Source organism: Hypanus sabinus, chromosome 8, assembly GCF_030144855.1.
Source record: "Hypanus sabinus isolate sHypSab1 chromosome 8, sHypSab1.hap1, whole genome shotgun sequence".
NCBI lineage: Eukaryota > Metazoa > Chordata > Chondrichthyes > Myliobatiformes > Dasyatidae > Hypanus > Hypanus sabinus.
Window position 1 is genome coordinate 165,998,442 of NC_082713.1, and position 18,127 is coordinate 166,016,568.

Consider the following 18,127-nt stretch of genomic DNA (forward strand, 5'->3'; position numbering starts at 1 on the left):
GCAGCAGGGATCAGAAGGACAGGAAACTCCATGGCAGAGGCCTACTGAGAAATTAATCAATAGAGCAACGGGTGCAACCTTGAAAGAATGAATTAATAGGCTCAGGTATGGTAGAAATTTAAAAAAAAAATTAATGGCACAGCTGGCAAGTGTTCAAAGAACAGAAGGCTTAGTGGTGCACTGAGTAAACAGGTGCAATGGCCATTAAATATTCTGATACGTCACTGAGACCCCCACTGTCAAAATCCGGGGCCACTGTTGGACCAGCTTCAGAACTAGAATCAGGATCGGGTTTAATATCACCGGCATATGTCATCAAATTTATTAACCTTATAGCATCAGTACAATGCAATACACAATAATATAGAAACAAAAAGTAAATGAACTACAGTAAGGCTATATGTATATGCAATAGTTAAATTAATAATAGTAGTGCAAAAACAGAAATAATAAAGAAGTGAGGTGGTGTTCATGGGTTCAATGTCCACTTGGAAATCGGATGGCAAAGCAGAAGAAGCTGTTCCTGAATCACTGAGTGTGTACCTTCAAGCTTATGTATCTCCTTCCTGATGGTAACAGTGAGAAAAGGGTGGTGGAGGTCCTTAATAATGGACGTCACCTTTCCGAGGCACCACTCCTTGAAGATGTCTTGGATACTATGGAGGCTAATACCCAAGATGGAGCTGACTGATTTTACAACTTGCTGTAGCTTTTTTCAATCCTGTGCCATCATCCACCCCCCTCCCCCCCCATATCAGATAGTGATGCAGCCTGCCAAGATGGCATCCTCATCTCCTCTCTAACCCGTCCAGTAACTGGTATGTCTGCTTCATTCAAGCCTTATATCCTTCTCCCCCAGCGGGTGTGAGCTTGACTCCAGAGAGCATTCTCAACTTACGATAACTTCTGCTGTCCGCCAGTACACTTTGCCAAACTCGGCTCGTTAGCTAACTTTGCTCACGGCCACGTGACTCAGTCGTGAGAAGGCCACCTCTCATAAACAATATATGCCTAGTGTCGGAATGACTTAGGGTTCAAACAAACGGAACATTGGGAATTCCAATCAAAGGAACCTCGATTCGAGCAAATGATGTGTAAATACTGCCCACGTACAATTACCGATTGGCAAAAAATAACAGATCGTACACCATATAGAATTATAAAGCAAGGATATTTACCAATTTCAGCTTTATCAAACAGTTAATGGGGAGAAAAAGGAAAGGAAAAAGGGCCTACTACAATTAAACCAGTCTCGGTGTGCACACTACATTGAAGCTCAGGTCGTGTCTGTAATGGGTGAGCCACTTTACTCATGGCGCTGAATTCTCATCACCAATCACAGGTAGAACTTCCCCTTGCATTCGGGTCTCCTATACAGATTGGATCCTTCAGGCATCTTCCCAGATCCTCTCCGCTCTGCATCTCCTGCCAAAAGGCCGCAAACCCTACCACTCTCTGTCACCAATCTCTCCCTGCCCCAGCTCTCTCTAGAACCTTCTCCCAATCCCACCGTCCTGATTGGCTGACGCATCATTCCTAAGTTGAACAACACAGTTCCTTATCTTTAGCCAAAAGCAAAACATTCTACCAGCAAGACACACTGCTTTTACAGAAAATTATGCTAAAATGAAATAGCTGCAGCATAGCAGTAGAAATTTTAAACAGGGCATTGGAGATGTATAAACTACACAACAAAAATCACAATATAATATATAAACAGATCTTGGGAGTTATACAATTTTGCATTTTTGGTACACTAAAAGAATTGGTTTCCTTGTACACAACTTCATCCTACTTCTCGATGGTTCAAAGTAAGTTTAATATCAAAGTAAGTATACGTCACCATATACTACCTGGAGATTCATTTGCTTGCAGCCATTCACACTGGAACAGATAAATACAATAGAATCAATGAAAAACTACACACAAAGTCCGACAACCAATGTGCAAAATCTCCACTTCATTTAGATATGGTTCGAAAATCTGTTTCTCAAAAGGAAATGATAGGCTACAGATTGCAGCAAAAGCAGTTCAGAGATGCATTTCTAGAAGGTATGTGAGTTGCCCACAAAGGTTTGCCATAGATCACCAGTGTCAATGGATGAGAGGAGTTTCTTCTCTGAGAGCTGCAAACCCTTGGATTGCTCTACTACAGAGAATGTTAAAAGCTGAGTCATTGAATAAATTCAGGGCTTGGAGAAACCGAATTTTGGATCACGGGGGTGATCAGAATTATTGGGGACAGGCAAGGGGGTGGAGCTGAGGTCAAGATGAAAGCAGCTGTGATCTTATTGCATAGTGGGGCAGCCTTAAGGTATGTGAAGGAAGTAATTCTGGTGTGCACTTTGGAACATCAAATGTTTAGTAACCTGCTGGTTCTGAGTGAGGATAACGAATTCTGCATGACCAAGTTGACGCATGTTGATTTACTGTGGCTGTGTGTACCGGGCTTGCTTGTATTTCCATATCCTTTCAGAGTGGAAGATAGCAGACGGCTCAGAATTCTAATAGTTGTTTACCAAAGCTGGCCAGAGGATCAGCTGAGCAGGTGCTAACTTGACACCTTCTGAATCTTGGCTGACTGACATAATTCATCTTGGTTGTTGTATTATTCAGGATGGTGAATATTTCTAGCTCAAGTTGAAGCGTTTGATATTGCAGTGTTTGCCAAGCTTTCATCGCCAGCTGAGGTGAGACCCTCAGTTTTTACAACCCCCGTCGCTTGCCTCGGTCCTGACTGGCTACCCCTTCAGTTGACCTTTCAATTCTGTTGGCTCGAGTTTCTTTGGATCCCTGTTAATGAAGGCCAAAAATGACACCACTTTAACTGGGACATCATGCAGGTTCTGGCGCAGGCAAACTCGAGGCAGGCACGAGAATTTTTAGAAGTGTGACTCTCCTTCTGATCACTCTGTAAGCAAACACTTTGAAATCAATGCCATCTTGGAACCCTGAAGAGCTAAAGAAAAGCGAGCCAATCAAAATCAAAGGCTGACTGAAGGGATAGGCAAGTAGGGCCAAGGCAAGTGAATGGAGGGGCGATATAAATGTCAACACTCCAAGAGGAAAACACTAACAAGCCCGTACTGAGGTTGTCACCTCGACATGATGAAATGTCTGCAAGCTAATTGCCAAGCCTGCTGTATTGTACTGGTGCACCATGCCCAGCTTTAAGTGTGCAGGCCGATGGAGGGCTTATGTAATTTAAAACCCAGAGGTCTTCCTTAAACATGGGATGAGTGCGGTTTTCCCATTACTATAGATGATTCAACACTAAAAAAATGCTATGTTGAAAACAGTAGCATTAATAGTCTGGAGGGTTGTCAGAGATTACAGCGGGCCATCGATAGGATGCAGAACTGAGCTGAGAAGTGGCAGATGGGGTTCAACCCAGATAAGTGTGAACTGATTTTTATCGGTAGGTCCAATATGAAGACAGAATATAACATAAATGGTAAGACTTTTGGCAGTGTGGAGGATCTGACATCGATAGGACATTCAAAGCTGCTGCGCAGGTTGACAGTGTTGTTAAGAAGGCATATGGTGTGCTGGCCTTCATCCACTGTGGGATTGAGTTCAAGAGCCGAGAGGTAATGTTACAGCTATATAAGACCTTGGTCAGGCCCCACTTGGAGTAACGTGTTCAGTTCTGGTCACCTCACTACAGGAAAGATGTGGATACTATAGAGAGAGTACAGGGGAGATTTACAAGGATCTTGCCTGAATTGGAGGACGTACCTTATGAGAACAAGTTGAGTGAACTCAGCCTTTTCTCCTTGGAGCGACAGAGGATGAGAGGTGACATGATAGAGGTGTATAAGATGATGAGGGGCACTGATTGTGTGGATAGTCAGAGGCTTTCCCCCAGGGCTGAAATGGCTAACACAAGGGGGCATAGTTTTAAGGTGCTTGGAAATATATACCAAAGGGATGTCAGGGGTAAGCTTTTCATTCAGAAAGTGGTGGGTGTGTGGGATGCACTGCCGGTGGCAGTGGTGGAAGCGGATAAAAGCGGGCATTTTAAGAGATTCTTAGACAGGTAAATGGAGCTTAGTAAAGTAGAAATTCTAGGCAGCCTCTAGAGTAGGTTACATGGTCCGCACAACATCGTGGGCCAAAGGGCCTGTAATGTGCTGTAGATGTCCATGTTCTATGTTTTATGTTAAAAAAAACATGAAATAGAAAATAAAAATACAGTTTATCAAAGAAAGCATGGCAGAGCCTCAACTTCCTTGCAGAGATTTGGCAAGACTTCTAAAACTTTGACAAGGAGCAGGAAACCAGAGGTCCATGAGCCAGTCCTCATTGGAGGATCAGATGAGGAGACTGCCAGTAACCTTAAATTCCTCAGTGTCATTATTTCAGTGGACCTGTCCCAGGCCCAGCACGTTAAGTGCAATTACAAAGAAAGTATGGCAGTGCCTCTACTTGCTTAGGAGTTTGCGAAGATTCGGTACGACAGCTAAACTTCGACAAGCTTCTATAGGTGTATAGTGGAGAGTATATTGACTGGACTCAGGACCCACACAACCAGGTTCAGGAATAGTTACTACACCTCAACCATCAGGCTCTTGAACCAAAGGGGATAACTTCATTCAACTCCACTTCCCATCATTGAAGTGTTCTCACAACCAATGGACTCACTATTAAGGACTCTTCATCTCATGTTCTCAATATATATTGCTTATTTACTTATTATTATTTCTTTTTGTATTTGCAGTTAGCTGTCTTCGGCACTTTGGTTGCAGGTGTTGTCATTCCACGTTGGGTGGCCTTTCATTGATTCTGTTATGGTTATTATTCAATAGATTCAATGAGTATGCCCACAAGAAAATGAATCTCATAGTTGAATATGTGTTTTGATAATAATTTACTTTGAAATGTGAACTTTCTTCTAGAGTGGCAAATTTATCTGAAATAATACATAACTTAATATATGCATTGCGATATTTTCCCACCTGCATACAGATACACAGTCATATTTTATAATGTAAATTCTTGGATTACTCTTGGTGGCCACTGATTGAGAAGGCAAAAGTGTTTTTTGTACTTTCTTATTATACCAATCAACTTTTGAGCAACTATTGAAAAAGACCTTTACTCAAATTGTAATGCAGATCTATTCAAGAAAATTAAACCATTTAATCATAAGCCAACTTCTTTTTTCATCTGACAAAGTGGATTTTCAGATTACATTCTTCCAAGAGTCATCAATGATGAATGTACTGTATAAGTTGTAAAGTGTCATCTATAATCAAAATGTATTAATCATTTGTTCCTTTTGGAGATGCTTATTCAGCATCATTCATTTGTAAGCTTTACCTGTCTCAAGTTTTGTTTGGAACACAATGAACCTCGTTACTGAATTCTGAGAAATAATGTGTATGCCATAGTCTACCAGTATTTTGCAAAAAGAATACAACTCTGTTATATGGGTGCCACAGGATTAGATTTTGTTTCACTATCAAAGTCAACGTTGAGTTTATTGTCATCTACACAAAAACATGTATTCACGGGTGCAATGAGAAACTTGCAACATCTCAGGCACAAAGCATCATGTAAGCAGGAGGAAAACACACATAAATTAGACACTTTTTTACAAGAAATCATCAATTAGAACAAAAAAAAAACAAAATTCATTTGAATGCAAGGAGGTCAAAGTATTCATTGTATTGGTAGACTGAAGTGATCAGGGTTTTGCCAGTTCATTCAATAATCAAATGGTTGAAGAGGAGTTGCTGTTCTTGAAATTGGTGATGTGGGACATTAGGCTTCTTGGTGTGGCAACTTGAAGTCTATATATGTTTCTATAGAGACAAAAGAGACTGCAAAAGCTGAAATTTGGAACAAAAACGTAAACTGCCAGAGGCCATACCTCTGAAGGGGAATAGGCAAATGACATTTTGAATTGAGCAGAACGCTTGAGGTAAGGTGTTGTCTCTGCTCTGTGCCTACCAGCTCTGCCAATGCCAGGTCTGGACCACAGAACCAGGCCAATATTAGGCTTGAGATCTACTAATGCTGAGCTTGGCACTCGGGTTGCTATGTTGGTGAGCACAGGTCCAGCACCACAATAGGTATTGTATTGGGGAATACAGGTCTGTTATCGCATACAATATAGATAGTGAAGATGGGTATAGGTTTCTCACTAGCGCCATCTGCAATTTTTAAGTGCCTGCTTTAAGAGATGAAACAGATGTGGACTATAAAAATCTTTGAATTGGCAGCCATGCCCTGTTCTTCTTCTCACATTTTACTGCTGCTAGACACTAGCCCATGCTTGTAAACTTAAGGAGCCAAATACTGTGAAGGACAAGGATGCTTGGGAGAGAACATATTCAGGTCCCTGTTTTAGATAATGAAGAATTTGTGTGTCTGTGTCTGTGTCTTCTGAGCTGTGGGCAGAGTGCATACCAGGTCTGCACAATCTTCCTTGGGGGGGATGGGGGGGGGGGTGTCATGGTAGCGCAGCAGTTAGCATAATGCGATTAGGCCCGCAACTCAGGATCAATTCCTGCCACTGTTTGTGAGGAGTTTCATGTATTCACCCTGTGATCATGTGGGCTTTCTTCGGATGCTTCAGTGTCCTCCCACATTTGAAAGATGGAAAGGTTCAAAGGTTAATTAGTAATGTGGGTATAATTGGTCAGTGCAGGCTCAAAAGGCCAGAAGAGCCCCTTCTTGTGTCATATCCTTAACAAAAAAAGATGGGACAGGTGGCACCTGATGGGGTAGGTGGCTAGTTGCCAGCGTTCTATGCTCTTAGCTCTCTTAACAAATGCCTTCCAGTGTTGGAGGTTCAGGATACTCAATGCCCTCGTGGAGGCCCATTCCACTTTGATTTATCATGGGGGGCTTGGGACTTCCTGTGGGTTAGTGACGATGCCATCTTCTTTCAAAGAGATGCTGAAAATGATTCTGACATTTTTTTTTTGTTCAATGCACTAACACAAAAGCATGCACATTGGGACACGGTCTCTCTCTCTCTCTCTCTCTCTCTCTCTCTCTCTCCCTCTCCCTCTCCCTCTCCCTCTCCCTCTCCCTCTCCCTCTCCCTCTCCCTCTCCCTCTCCCTCTCCCTCTCCCTCTCCCTCCCTCTCTCCCTATTTTCAGTGATGCTGCCTGACTCACTGACTGAATCTGTTTTTATTTTAGATTTCTAGCATTTGTTGTTTTACTTCAAATTTTCAGAAACTGTTTCTTGGATAATATAGAAGCAATGAAGCTGTCAGAAGGCACAATCTAGCTTGCAAAATAAACAGTAAAATAATACTTAGTTTCTGAATTATATCCGCATTTTTTTTTCTGTTCTGTAGCTAGTTTTGAGGCTGACTAGAGAAGCAGGAAAAACCACAATGGAATTAAAGGTCACGTGGAACGAGAATGTACTCTTTCACAGAAAACAAGTCTACGTTGGATTGTCTGCAGCCACACAGCAGTGATTATGAAAGCAGTTTTGCAAAACTGCTGTTAATTGGTTTAAGGTTCAGCAGATGAGAAGATCATTAAGAAACATCTTTGTTATGGTTGATTTCAGCAGTTTAGCATAGTGATTGCTATCAAAATATCATCACCTCAGCAGTGAGGGAAATGATTGAAAATAGATTTGCTTCTGATGTGCCCTTATCACTGTTCAACAACGGAGAAATTATTTTGATTAGCTGTTGGTAAACGTGAGAAGATTAGTAACTTCACTTTTGACGTGGTGCCATCAACAGATCAGTCACATCTGCTTTCTGTAAAAAGCTTTCTCTTGCTATCACAGACGATTAATAAAGTGAACGGGAAAGGTTGACTAGGTTAGAATTTGGCTGGGTTGTGTAATAACAACAACCTCTCACTCAATGTCAATAAGGCCAAGAACAGATTGTAGACTTCAGGAGAGGGAAACCAGAGGTCCATGAGTCTGTCCTCATCAGAGGACCAAAGGTGAAGGGGGTCAGTAACTTTAAATTCCTGGGTGTCACAATCTCAGTGGACCTGTCCTGGACACATTATATGAATATAATTGCAAAGAAAGCACAACAATGTCTCTGCTTCCTCAGGAGTCTGTGAAGATTTGTCATGTCACCAAAAACATTGCCAAACTTCTATAGGCATTATGGCTCAGTATGGGAACACCAAGGCCTCGGAGTGGAAAATCCTACAAAAGGTAGTGGATTTGGCCCAGTACATCATGGGTTAAACACCCCCCCCCCAAAAAAAACCCGTTGGGCACATCTTCATGAAACATTGGTGTAGAAAAACAGCTTCCATGATCAAAGATCCTTACCTCCCAGGTCATGCTGTTTTCTCGTTGATGCCATCAGGTAGGTACAGCAGCCTCAAGACTCACACTGCCAGCTTCAAGAAGAGTTACAGCCCCTCGATCACCAGGCTGTTGAACAAAGCTGCACTCATTCTAATCCTGGTGCTCCCACAACCGATGGTCTCACTTTAAGGCCTCTTTATCTTGTTATTTCATGCTCTGATTATCTACTGTATTGCTCTTCATTTAATTTGCATTTGCACAGTTTGTTGTTCATTGATCCTGCTTGCAGTTTCTGTTCTATAGATTTGCTAAGTATGCCAGCAGGAAAATGAACCTCAGGGTTGTATGTGGTGACATGTATGTACTCTGATAATAAATTTTACTTTGTACTTTGAATTTATACACTGGAACACAGGAGAATCAGAATCAAGCTTAGTATCACTGGCATTTGTCATGAAATTTGTTGACTATATGCAGCAGCAGTACAATACAATACGTTATAATAGAAAAAATGTGAATTACAGTAGGTATATATATTATAGTTAAAAAACCACCGCAAGAAATAGAAATAAAAAAATAGTGAGGTCGTATTCATGGCTTCAATGTCCATTCAGAAATCAGATGGCAGAAGGGAAGAAGCTGTTCTTGAATCACTGACTGTGTGCCTTCAGGCTTCTGTACCTCCTTCCTGATGTGAGAAAAGGACATGTCCTGGGTGATGAGGATCCTTAGTGATGGATGCCGTCTTTTTGGGGCATTGCTCCTTGAAGATGTCCTGGATACTACGGAGGCTTGTGCTGTGGAAGCTGGCTAGGTTTACAACTCTCCTCAGCTTATTTTGATCTTGTGCAGTAACCCCTTCTCCCCCATACTAGACGGTGATGGTAAGTATATATGCTGTGAGTCAGTTTTTATTATTATGTGTTACATTTTACTGCAAAACAACAAACTTCATGACATATGCCAGTAGCCCTGATCCTGACTGCTGTGTGTTGTGGCTGCACAAAGCCTGCCAAAGGACACTGGAGGTACTTTAAGCAATTTCTGTCCTATATAATTCAAAGGTTGCTGTAAGCCTCTCTAGGCCCCACATGGTTTGGAGGTTGACATTATTTAAAATTGTTTTAGCAGTTCATTAGAATCACATTTCAAAGCCCAGTCAGTAAAGCGATTTTGACAAGTGTATCAGCTTGAATTGTTTTCCTTTCTGGTTCATAACTGTGACAAGTGTGTGTGTGTTCCATGCTCACTGTTAGGAAAGAAAGTGCGAATATATGATTGAACAGCTAACATACAGTAAGATTTAGCCCAGCAGTCATGTACTTACCCCTGATGTCAATCAATTGTTTGATTTCAGAAAAATGCCTTGCATGGAGACCATGGCAGGGATGGACTCTGGAATAAAGAAGGGATCTACACGGTTGTCATATTTCTCACTGCCTTTGTTATTATCATCACATGCTTAATGGTAAGAGTCCTTTCTTCCAGTGTACTTCTACAGTTTACTACCTCATGGCATTCCAATCTTAAAAGAAAAGCCTGCCAATGGGTGTTCTTAATATTCACTTTGAGAATGAGCATCATCCTTCCTTGCAAGAGTATTGTCAGTTTGGGAAGGAATTCAAAACTACTTTTGCCATCTGTTTGCTGATGTTCCGAACAATTTTTAATGCAAGTCACGTGTAATCTAGACTCACCCCAGTGAAAGGTCTTGACCCAAAACTTCAAGATACCCCTTTCTAGATGCTGCCTGACCTATTGAGTTCCTTCAGGAGTTCCTTCAATACTTCCAAAGTGAATTTAAAGACCCAAGCAGCTAAATTTGATGACCTTAGTAAATGTGCAAATGTTGTGATGTATCACTGACCAGTCCATCGATTACCAAGGCAACACACACAAAATGCCAGAGGAACTTAGCAGGCCAGGCAGGCATCTATGGGAAAGAATAAACAGTCAACATTTCAGGCTGAGACCTTTCATCCAGACTTCACAAGGTGGTGGGGGGGGGGGGCGGGGAGGTGATTGAGAAGGTGGTGGGAGGGGAGGAAGAAATACAAGGTGGCAGGAGATAGGTGAGCTATTGCTACTGTGACGTCTCCTTCAGGGATGCCGACCCTGAAGAAGTTTAAATCTTCCCTTCATGGGAGTTCAGTCAGACGTCCTCTCTCACTGCTTCCCCCTCTGTAATCTCTGCTGCCCTCTAAGTCTTCAACCATGTGCTCACCCAGATCCACTCACCTGTCACCTGCCACCTTGCACTTCTTCCTCCACTCCCCCATCTTTTCACCCTGACTTCTTCCCTTCCTTTCCAGTCCTGATGAAGAGTCTCGGCCTGAAGCATTGTCTGTTTATTCATTTCCATAGATGCTGCCTGGCCTGCTGAACCCCTCCAGCATTTTGTGTGTGTTGCTTTGGATTGCCAGCATCTGCAAATTTTTTTGTGTTTGTGATACTATCAATTACAATGCAGGTTTATACTGCCCACTGACTTCAAAGATTTCAGCATTTGGCAATCGCAAATTGGCAGCTGTTTTTAAGAAAAAGCAAGGAAAATTGAATGCTAATCAGTTGAGCTATTTCATGATAGCAGTGCTCCTCTTTCCGTGTGGCAGCACAAGGAGATTCTGGGAGTGATGGCCATTTCAATGAGATGATGACAAGATGGGTGAGGCAACACTGTTGTATTGGGTGTTACTAACAGTAGGAGGATATTTCACACATCCTATTTACACTCAGTGGCCACTTTATTTGGTACAACTCGTTAAGACAAATATCTAATCAGCCAATCATGTGGCAGCAACTCAATGCATAAAATAATTCAGACATGGTCAAGAGGTTCAGTTGTTGATCAGACCAAACATCAGAATGGGGAAGAAATGTGATCTATGTGAAACTGACCATAGAGTGATCATTGGTGCCAGACAGGGTGGTTTGAATGTCTGCATTCTTGAGAAACTGAAAGGTCTGAAGGTAGATAAGTCACCTGGATCAGATGGTGTACAGCCAGAGTCTCAGAAACTGCTGCTCTCCTGCTGATTTCTTTAGAGTTTACAGAGTATGATGGGAGAAACAAAAAAATTATCCAGTGAGTGGCAGCTCTGTGGGTGAAAACATCTAACTACTGAGAGGTCAGAGAAGAATGGCCAGACTGGCTCAAGCTGACAGGATATATATATATATCCCAGTAAAGGAGGTTTCGAAAGGAATGATGACAACCATGGCTAACAAGGGAAGTCAAAACCAACATAAAAGTCAAAGAGAGGGCATATAATAGAGCAAAGATAAGTGGGAAATAAGAGGATTTAGAAGCTTCTAAAAACCAACAGAAGGCAACTAAAGAAGTTATGAAGGTAAAGATGGAATATGAAAGTAAGCTAATCAATGTTATTAAAGAGGATACCAGAAGTTTCTTCAGATACATGAAGTGTAAAAGAGGGGTGGAAATGTATATTGGACCATTGGAAAACATTGCTGGAGAGGCAATAATGAGGGATGACAAAATGCCACGTAAACTGAATAAGTATTTTGCATCAGTCTTTGTTGTGGAAGATATTAGCAGCATGGTGGAAGTTCTAGGTGTCAGGGTTTATGAAGTGTGTGAAGTTACCTTAATTAGAGAGAAGGATCTTGGGAAACTGAAAGGTCCGAAGGTAGGTAAGTCACCCGGACCAGATGGTGTACACCCAGAGTTCTGAAAGAAGTGGCTGAGGAGATTGTGGAGGTGTTAGTAATGATTTTTCAAGAATCACAAGATTCTGGAATGTTTCTGCAAGTTGGAAAATTGCAAATATCATGCCAGTAATCAAGAAGGGAGAAAAGCAGAAGAAAAGGAAACTATTAGACAATTATTAAAGATGAGGGCTCAGGGTACTTGGAGGCACATGATAAAATAGGCCATAGTCAGCATGGCTTCCTCAAGGGAATATCTTTCCTGTCAAATCTATTGGAATTCTTTGAAGAAAAAACAAGCAGAAGAGAAAAAGGAGAATCGGTTGATGTTGGTTATTAGATTTTCAGAAGGCCTTTGACAAGGAGCCACATGAGGCTGCTTAACAAGTTACAAGCCCATGGTTTTACAAGAAAGATTCTAGCATGGATAAAGCAGTGGCTGATTGGCAGGAGGCAAAAAGTGGGGAAAAAAGGGAACCTTTTCTGATTGACTGCCAATGACTAGTGGTGTTCTACAGGAGCCTGTGTTGGGACTGATGCGCTTTATGTTATACGCCATTGATTTGATTGATGGAATTGATGGCTTTGTTGCAAAGTTTGCAGACGATAGGAAATGGCAGATGGAATACAATGTCGGGAAGTGTATGGTCATGAACCTTGGTAGAGGAAATGAAAGGGTTGACTATTTTCTAAATGTAGAGAAAATCCAAAAAACTGTGACACAAAGGGACTTAGGAAGCCCTGTACAGGATTCCCTAAAGGTTAATTTGCACAGAGTCTGTCGTGAGGAAGGCAAATGTGATGTTAGCACTCATTTCTAGAGGACTAGAATATAAAAGCAAGGATTCGGTGTTGAAACTTTATAAAGGCCTGGTGAGGCCTCACTCAGAGTATTGTGTGCAGGTTTGGGCCCTTTATCTTAGAAAGGATGTGTTGAAACTGGGGAGGGTTCACAAGGGGTTCACAGAAACGATTCCAGGATTGAATGGCTTGTCATTTAAAGAACGTCTGATGGCTCAGGCCTGGCATTCACTAGAATGGTGCGTCCAGCTGCAGCTCCTATCAGCCCGAGTTAGGAAGTTGGAGCAGGAGCTGGATGAACGACGGATCATTCGGGAGGCAGAGGCAGAGATAGATAGGAGTTATCAGGAGGTAGTCACACCAAAAATCCAAGAAGTAGGCAGATGGGTGATGGTCCAGAGAGGCAGTGGGAGCAGGCAGAGAGAGCAGAGCACCCCTGCGGCCATTCCCATTAACAATAAGTATACCGTACTGGATACTGTTGATGGGGATGACCTACCAGGAATGAGTTGTAGTGGTCCTGCCTCTGGCACAGAGGTTGAACCCTCAACTAGAAAGGGGAGGAGGGAAGAGAAGAGAGCGATAGTTTTAGGGGATTCTATAGTCAGGGGGGCAAATAGGAGATTTTGTGGGGCAGATCAGGAGTCTCGGATAGTATGTTGCCTCCCTGGTGCCAGGGTCCGGGACATCTCAGATCGGGTGCAGGCTATTCTTGAGAACGAGGGCATGAACCCAGATGTAGTGGTCCATGTAGGGACCAACGATGTAGGTAAGGTGAGTGAGGGGGTCCTGCTTAGAGAGTTCAGGGAGTTAGGAGTGAAGCTGAAAGGCAGGACCTCCAGGGTGACAATCTCGTGATTGCTACCTGTGCCACATGCGAGTGAGGCGAAGAATAGAATGATTATACACATTAATACGAGGCTGAGAGCATGGTGCAGGAAGGAAGGGTAATTGGTCTTTGTTCCAGGGACGTTGGGATCTGTTTCGAAGAGATGGTCTACATCTGAATGTTTGCCAGTGCTGCTCGGGGGGGTTTAAACTAGATGTGCAGGGGGCAGGGATCCAGATTACGAGAGAAGATGATATGATGAAGGATGAGGGACAGGTGGGGAATACTCGTTTCCCAAATATTAATTGTGTAAAGGAGAAAGGTGAGACAGAACATGTGTTGGAAAAGTTACATGTACAGAGGGTTGGTCAGAAGGAGCATGGGGTTAAATGTGTAGAAGGTTTGGGTGATCTTGAGAAGGTCATCAAAATTCAAGGTGCAATTAGTCCGATGGAAGTTCAAGGAGCTGGGTTAGGTACAATAGACAGTGTTTTAAGCAAAGAGAGGAGGAATGGGCTAAGAATTCTATACTTGAATGTGCGTAGTGTCAGAAATAAGACAGATGAGCTTGAAGCTCAGATGAAAATGGGGAACTACGATATTGTTGGGATAACGGAGACATGGCTGCAAGGCAATCAGGCCTGGGAATTGAGTGTACCAGGGTATACGTGCTATCGTAGAGACAGAAATATGGGAAGAGGGGGTGGGGTGGCCCTGTTGGTGAGGAATGAGATTCAGTCCATAGCAAGAGATGACTTGGGAACAGGGGAAGTAGAGTCTGTGTGGATTGAGCTGAGGAACAGTAAGGGTAAAAAGACCCTAATGGGTGTTGTGTACAGGCCCCCAAACAGTAGCGTGGATATTGGGTACGTTGATTAGGGAGTTAACATTGGCATGTGCTAAAGGTAATGCAGTTGTTATGGGAGATTTCAACATGCAGGTGAACTGGGAGAATCAGGTAGGTGCTGGACCCCAGGATAGGGAGTTTGTGGAGTGTCTAACGGATGTATTTTTGGAACAGCTTGTGCTTGAGCCAACCAGGAACGAGGCTATTTTGGACTTGGTGATGTGTAATGAACAGGAATTGATAAGTGATCTTGAAGTAAAGGAGCCATTAGCAAGTAGTGATCATAACATGATTTTATCTACAATTTGAGAGGGATAAGGGCAGATCAGAGGTGTCAGTGTTGCAATTAAATAAAGGAGACTACGGTGCCATGAGGGAAGAGCTGGCCAAAGTTAAATGGGCGGATGCCCTGGCAGGAAAGACAGTGGATCAGCAGTGGCAGATATTCTTGGGGATAATACAAAAGATGCAAATGCAGTTCATTCCAATGAGAAGGAAGGATTCAAAGAGGGGGAAGGGGCCACAGTGGTTGATAAAGGAAGTCAGAGATTGTATAGCATTAAAGAAGTATGATAGGGCTAAGATGAGTGGAAATACAGATGATTGGGAAAGTTTTAAGGAACAGCAGATCTTAACTAAAAAAGCAATACGGAGAGAAAAAATCAGGTATGAGCTAATCTAGCCAGGAATATAAAAGGGGATAGCAAAAGCTTTTTTAGCTATGTGAAGAGAAAGAAGATAGTTAAGAACAATGTTGGCCCCTTGAAGAATGAATTGGGAGAAATTGTTATGGGAAACAGGGAAATGGCCACAGAATTTAATGCGTACTTTAGATCTGTCTTCACCAGGGAGGACACAAGCAATCTCCCAGATGTATGGATGGGCCAGGGTCATAAGATATCAGAGGAATTGAGACAGATTGACATTAGGAAAGAAACTGTGATGAGTAGACTGGTAGGACTGAAGGCTAATAAATCCCCGGGTCCGGATGGTCTGCATCTGAGGGTACTAAAGGAGGTGGCTCAGGAAATTGCGGATGCATTGGTGATCATTTTCCAATGTTCCTTAGATTCAGGATCAGTTCCTGAAGATTGGAGAGTGGCTAATGTTATCCCACTTTTCAAGAAGGGAGGGAAGGAGAAAACGGAGAACTATCGCTCTGTTAGCCTAACGTCAGTCGTGGGGAAAATGCTTGAGTCCATTATTAAGGACGAAATAGTGGCACATCTTGATGGCAGTAATAGGATTAGGCCGAGCCAGCATGGATTTACCAAGGGCAAATCATGCTTGACTAATCTGTTGGAGTTTTTTGAGGGTTTAACAAGGATGTTAGACGAGGGTAAGACAGTGGATGTTGTGTACCTAGATTTTCAGAAAGCATTCGATAAGGTGCCACATAGGAGATTGGTGAGTAAAATCAGAGCTCATGGCATTGGGGGCAGGGTTTCAACATGGATAGAAAACTGGTTGGCAGATAGAAAGCAAAGGGTAGCAGTGAATGGGTGTTTCTCGGACTGGCTGGAGGTGACTAGTGGGGTACCACAGGGCTCTGTATTGGGACCACAGCTCTTTACGATTTATGTCAATGATTTAGATGAGGGCATTGAAAACTATATCAGCAAGTTTGCTGACAATACTAAACTGGGTGGCAGTGTGACATGCGAAGAGGACATTAGGAGAATACAGGGAGACTTGGATAGGCTGGGTGAGTGGGCAGATACTTGGCAGATGTCATTCAATGTGAATAAATGTGAAGTTATCCACTTTGGAAGCAGGAACAAGAGAGCAGAGTATTGTCTGAACGGTGTAGAGTTAGGTAAGGGAGAAATGCAAAGAAATGCAAAAAGTAGGAGTCCTAGTTCATCAGTCACTGAAGGTGAATGAGCAAGTGCAACAGGCAGTGAAGAGGGCAAATGGAATGTTGGCCTTTATTACAAGGGGAATTGAGTACAAGAGCAAGGATGTCCTTTTGCATTTGTACAGGGCCCTGGTGAGACCACACCTGGAATATTGTGTACAGTTTTGGTCTCCAGGTTTGAGGAAGGACATTCTGGCAATTGAGGAAGTGCAGCGTAGATTCACTAGGTTGATTCCTGGGATGGCAGGGCTGTCTTACGCAGAGAGATTGGAGAGATTGGGCTTGTACACACTGGAATTGAGGAGATTGAGAGGGGATCTGATTGAAACATTTAAGATAATTAAAGGATTTGATAGGATTGAGGCAGGAAATATGTTCCAGATGTTGGGAGAGTCCAGTACCAGAGGGCATGGATTGAGAATAAGAGGTCAGTTATTTAAAACAGAGTTGAGGAAGAACTTCTTCTCCCAGAGAGTTGTGGAGGTGTGGAATGCACTGCCTCAGAAGACGGTGGAGGCCATTTCTCTGGATGCTTTCAAGAAGGAGCTAGATAGATATCTGATGGATAGGGAAATCAAGGGATATGGGGACAAGGCAGGGACTGGGTATTGATAGTGAATGATCAGCCATGATCTCAGAATGGCGGTGCAGACTCGAGGGGCCAAATGGTCTACTTCTGCACCTATTGTCTATTGTCTATTATTCTTTCAGATTTGATCCTGGGAAAGAGCAATAGGCAATATAGAAGAAAGGACTCCAAATATTTCTAGTTCGTGGTTAAAGACCGTGGTGATGTATCTGATGTTCAGGGGTTCCCGAACATTTTTATGCCATGGACCAATACCATTAAGCAAGGGGTCTGTGGACACCAGGATGGGAACCCCTGGATGTGTTGGATGTTGATGGTTTTGCAATCCAAAGGTTCTTCAGAGGTCAAGGATGAGGCATGAAATGAAAACTTTCAATCATTTTATTACGCGTTACAAGAGTGAACAATGAAAAAGAAAGAAGAGCCAAAAGAGCAAAGAAAAGAAATGCAAAAGAGAAAATTGTCCTCGTTGTTTCATACTTAGACTAGAGTTCAATTCTATTCAAGTGATAACAATTAACCAGTATACAGCACCTTATTTTCCTATATTTTATCCGGGTAGCTTTAAACCTAATGGCTAAAATATTGATTTCACCCCCCCCCATTCCCCACTCTGACCTTTTACCTCTTCTCACCTGCCTATCACTTCTCCCCAGACCCTGCTCCTTCCCTTTTTCCTATTGTCCACTCTCCTCTATTATACAACCTGTGTTGTATGATAGGATTTTTAAAAGGTTGTGGTTACATTAATTGCACTTCACCTGAAACCTATTCTCATGCAGCACCCCTGAAGAAAAGGGGGAGAATCAATAAGAAACAAGATATATCATATAAATACAAGAAACTAAATTAATTATTTTTCACCACATTCACAAACAAATATGAAATAATTTACCTTTCTCTTCCATTTTCCATAATTCTGTAATATTTAAGTATTAAAAAATCCCTCCCTCCCTCTTCTGCTATTCTCCACTCTGACCCTTTAGTTCTCCTCACCTGCCTATCACTTCCCCAGGGTCACCACCTCCTACCCCTTCTCCTATGGTCTTCACTCCTCTCCTATTAGATTACTTCTTCTCCAGCCCTTGACCTTTCCTATCCACCTGGCTGCACCTATCGCCTTCCAGATATCCTCCTTCCCCTCCCCCCCATCTCTTTATTTTGGCATCTTCCCCCTTCCTTCTCAGCCCTGAAGAAAGGTTTTGGCCTGAATCACTGACTATATAAAGATACGAGAAAGCTTAAGAAAGTTAAACTACAAGAAAATAACAATTCAACACCCTA

The 18,127-nt window shown here is 42.6% G+C and overlaps 1 protein-coding gene across 1 annotated transcript in view; it reads left to right on the forward strand.

The window, feature by feature from the left end:
* Positions 1-18,127, forward strand: part of LOC132397689 (receptor-type tyrosine-protein phosphatase R-like) — a 271,111-nt gene that overhangs the window by 60,812 nt on the left and 192,172 nt on the right. The window contains exon 5 of the mRNA XM_059976458.1: positions 9,608-9,718. Coding sequence (XP_059832441.1) covers positions 9,608-9,718 — 111 coding nt within the window. The remainder of the gene's footprint in view (positions 1-9,607; positions 9,719-18,127) is intronic.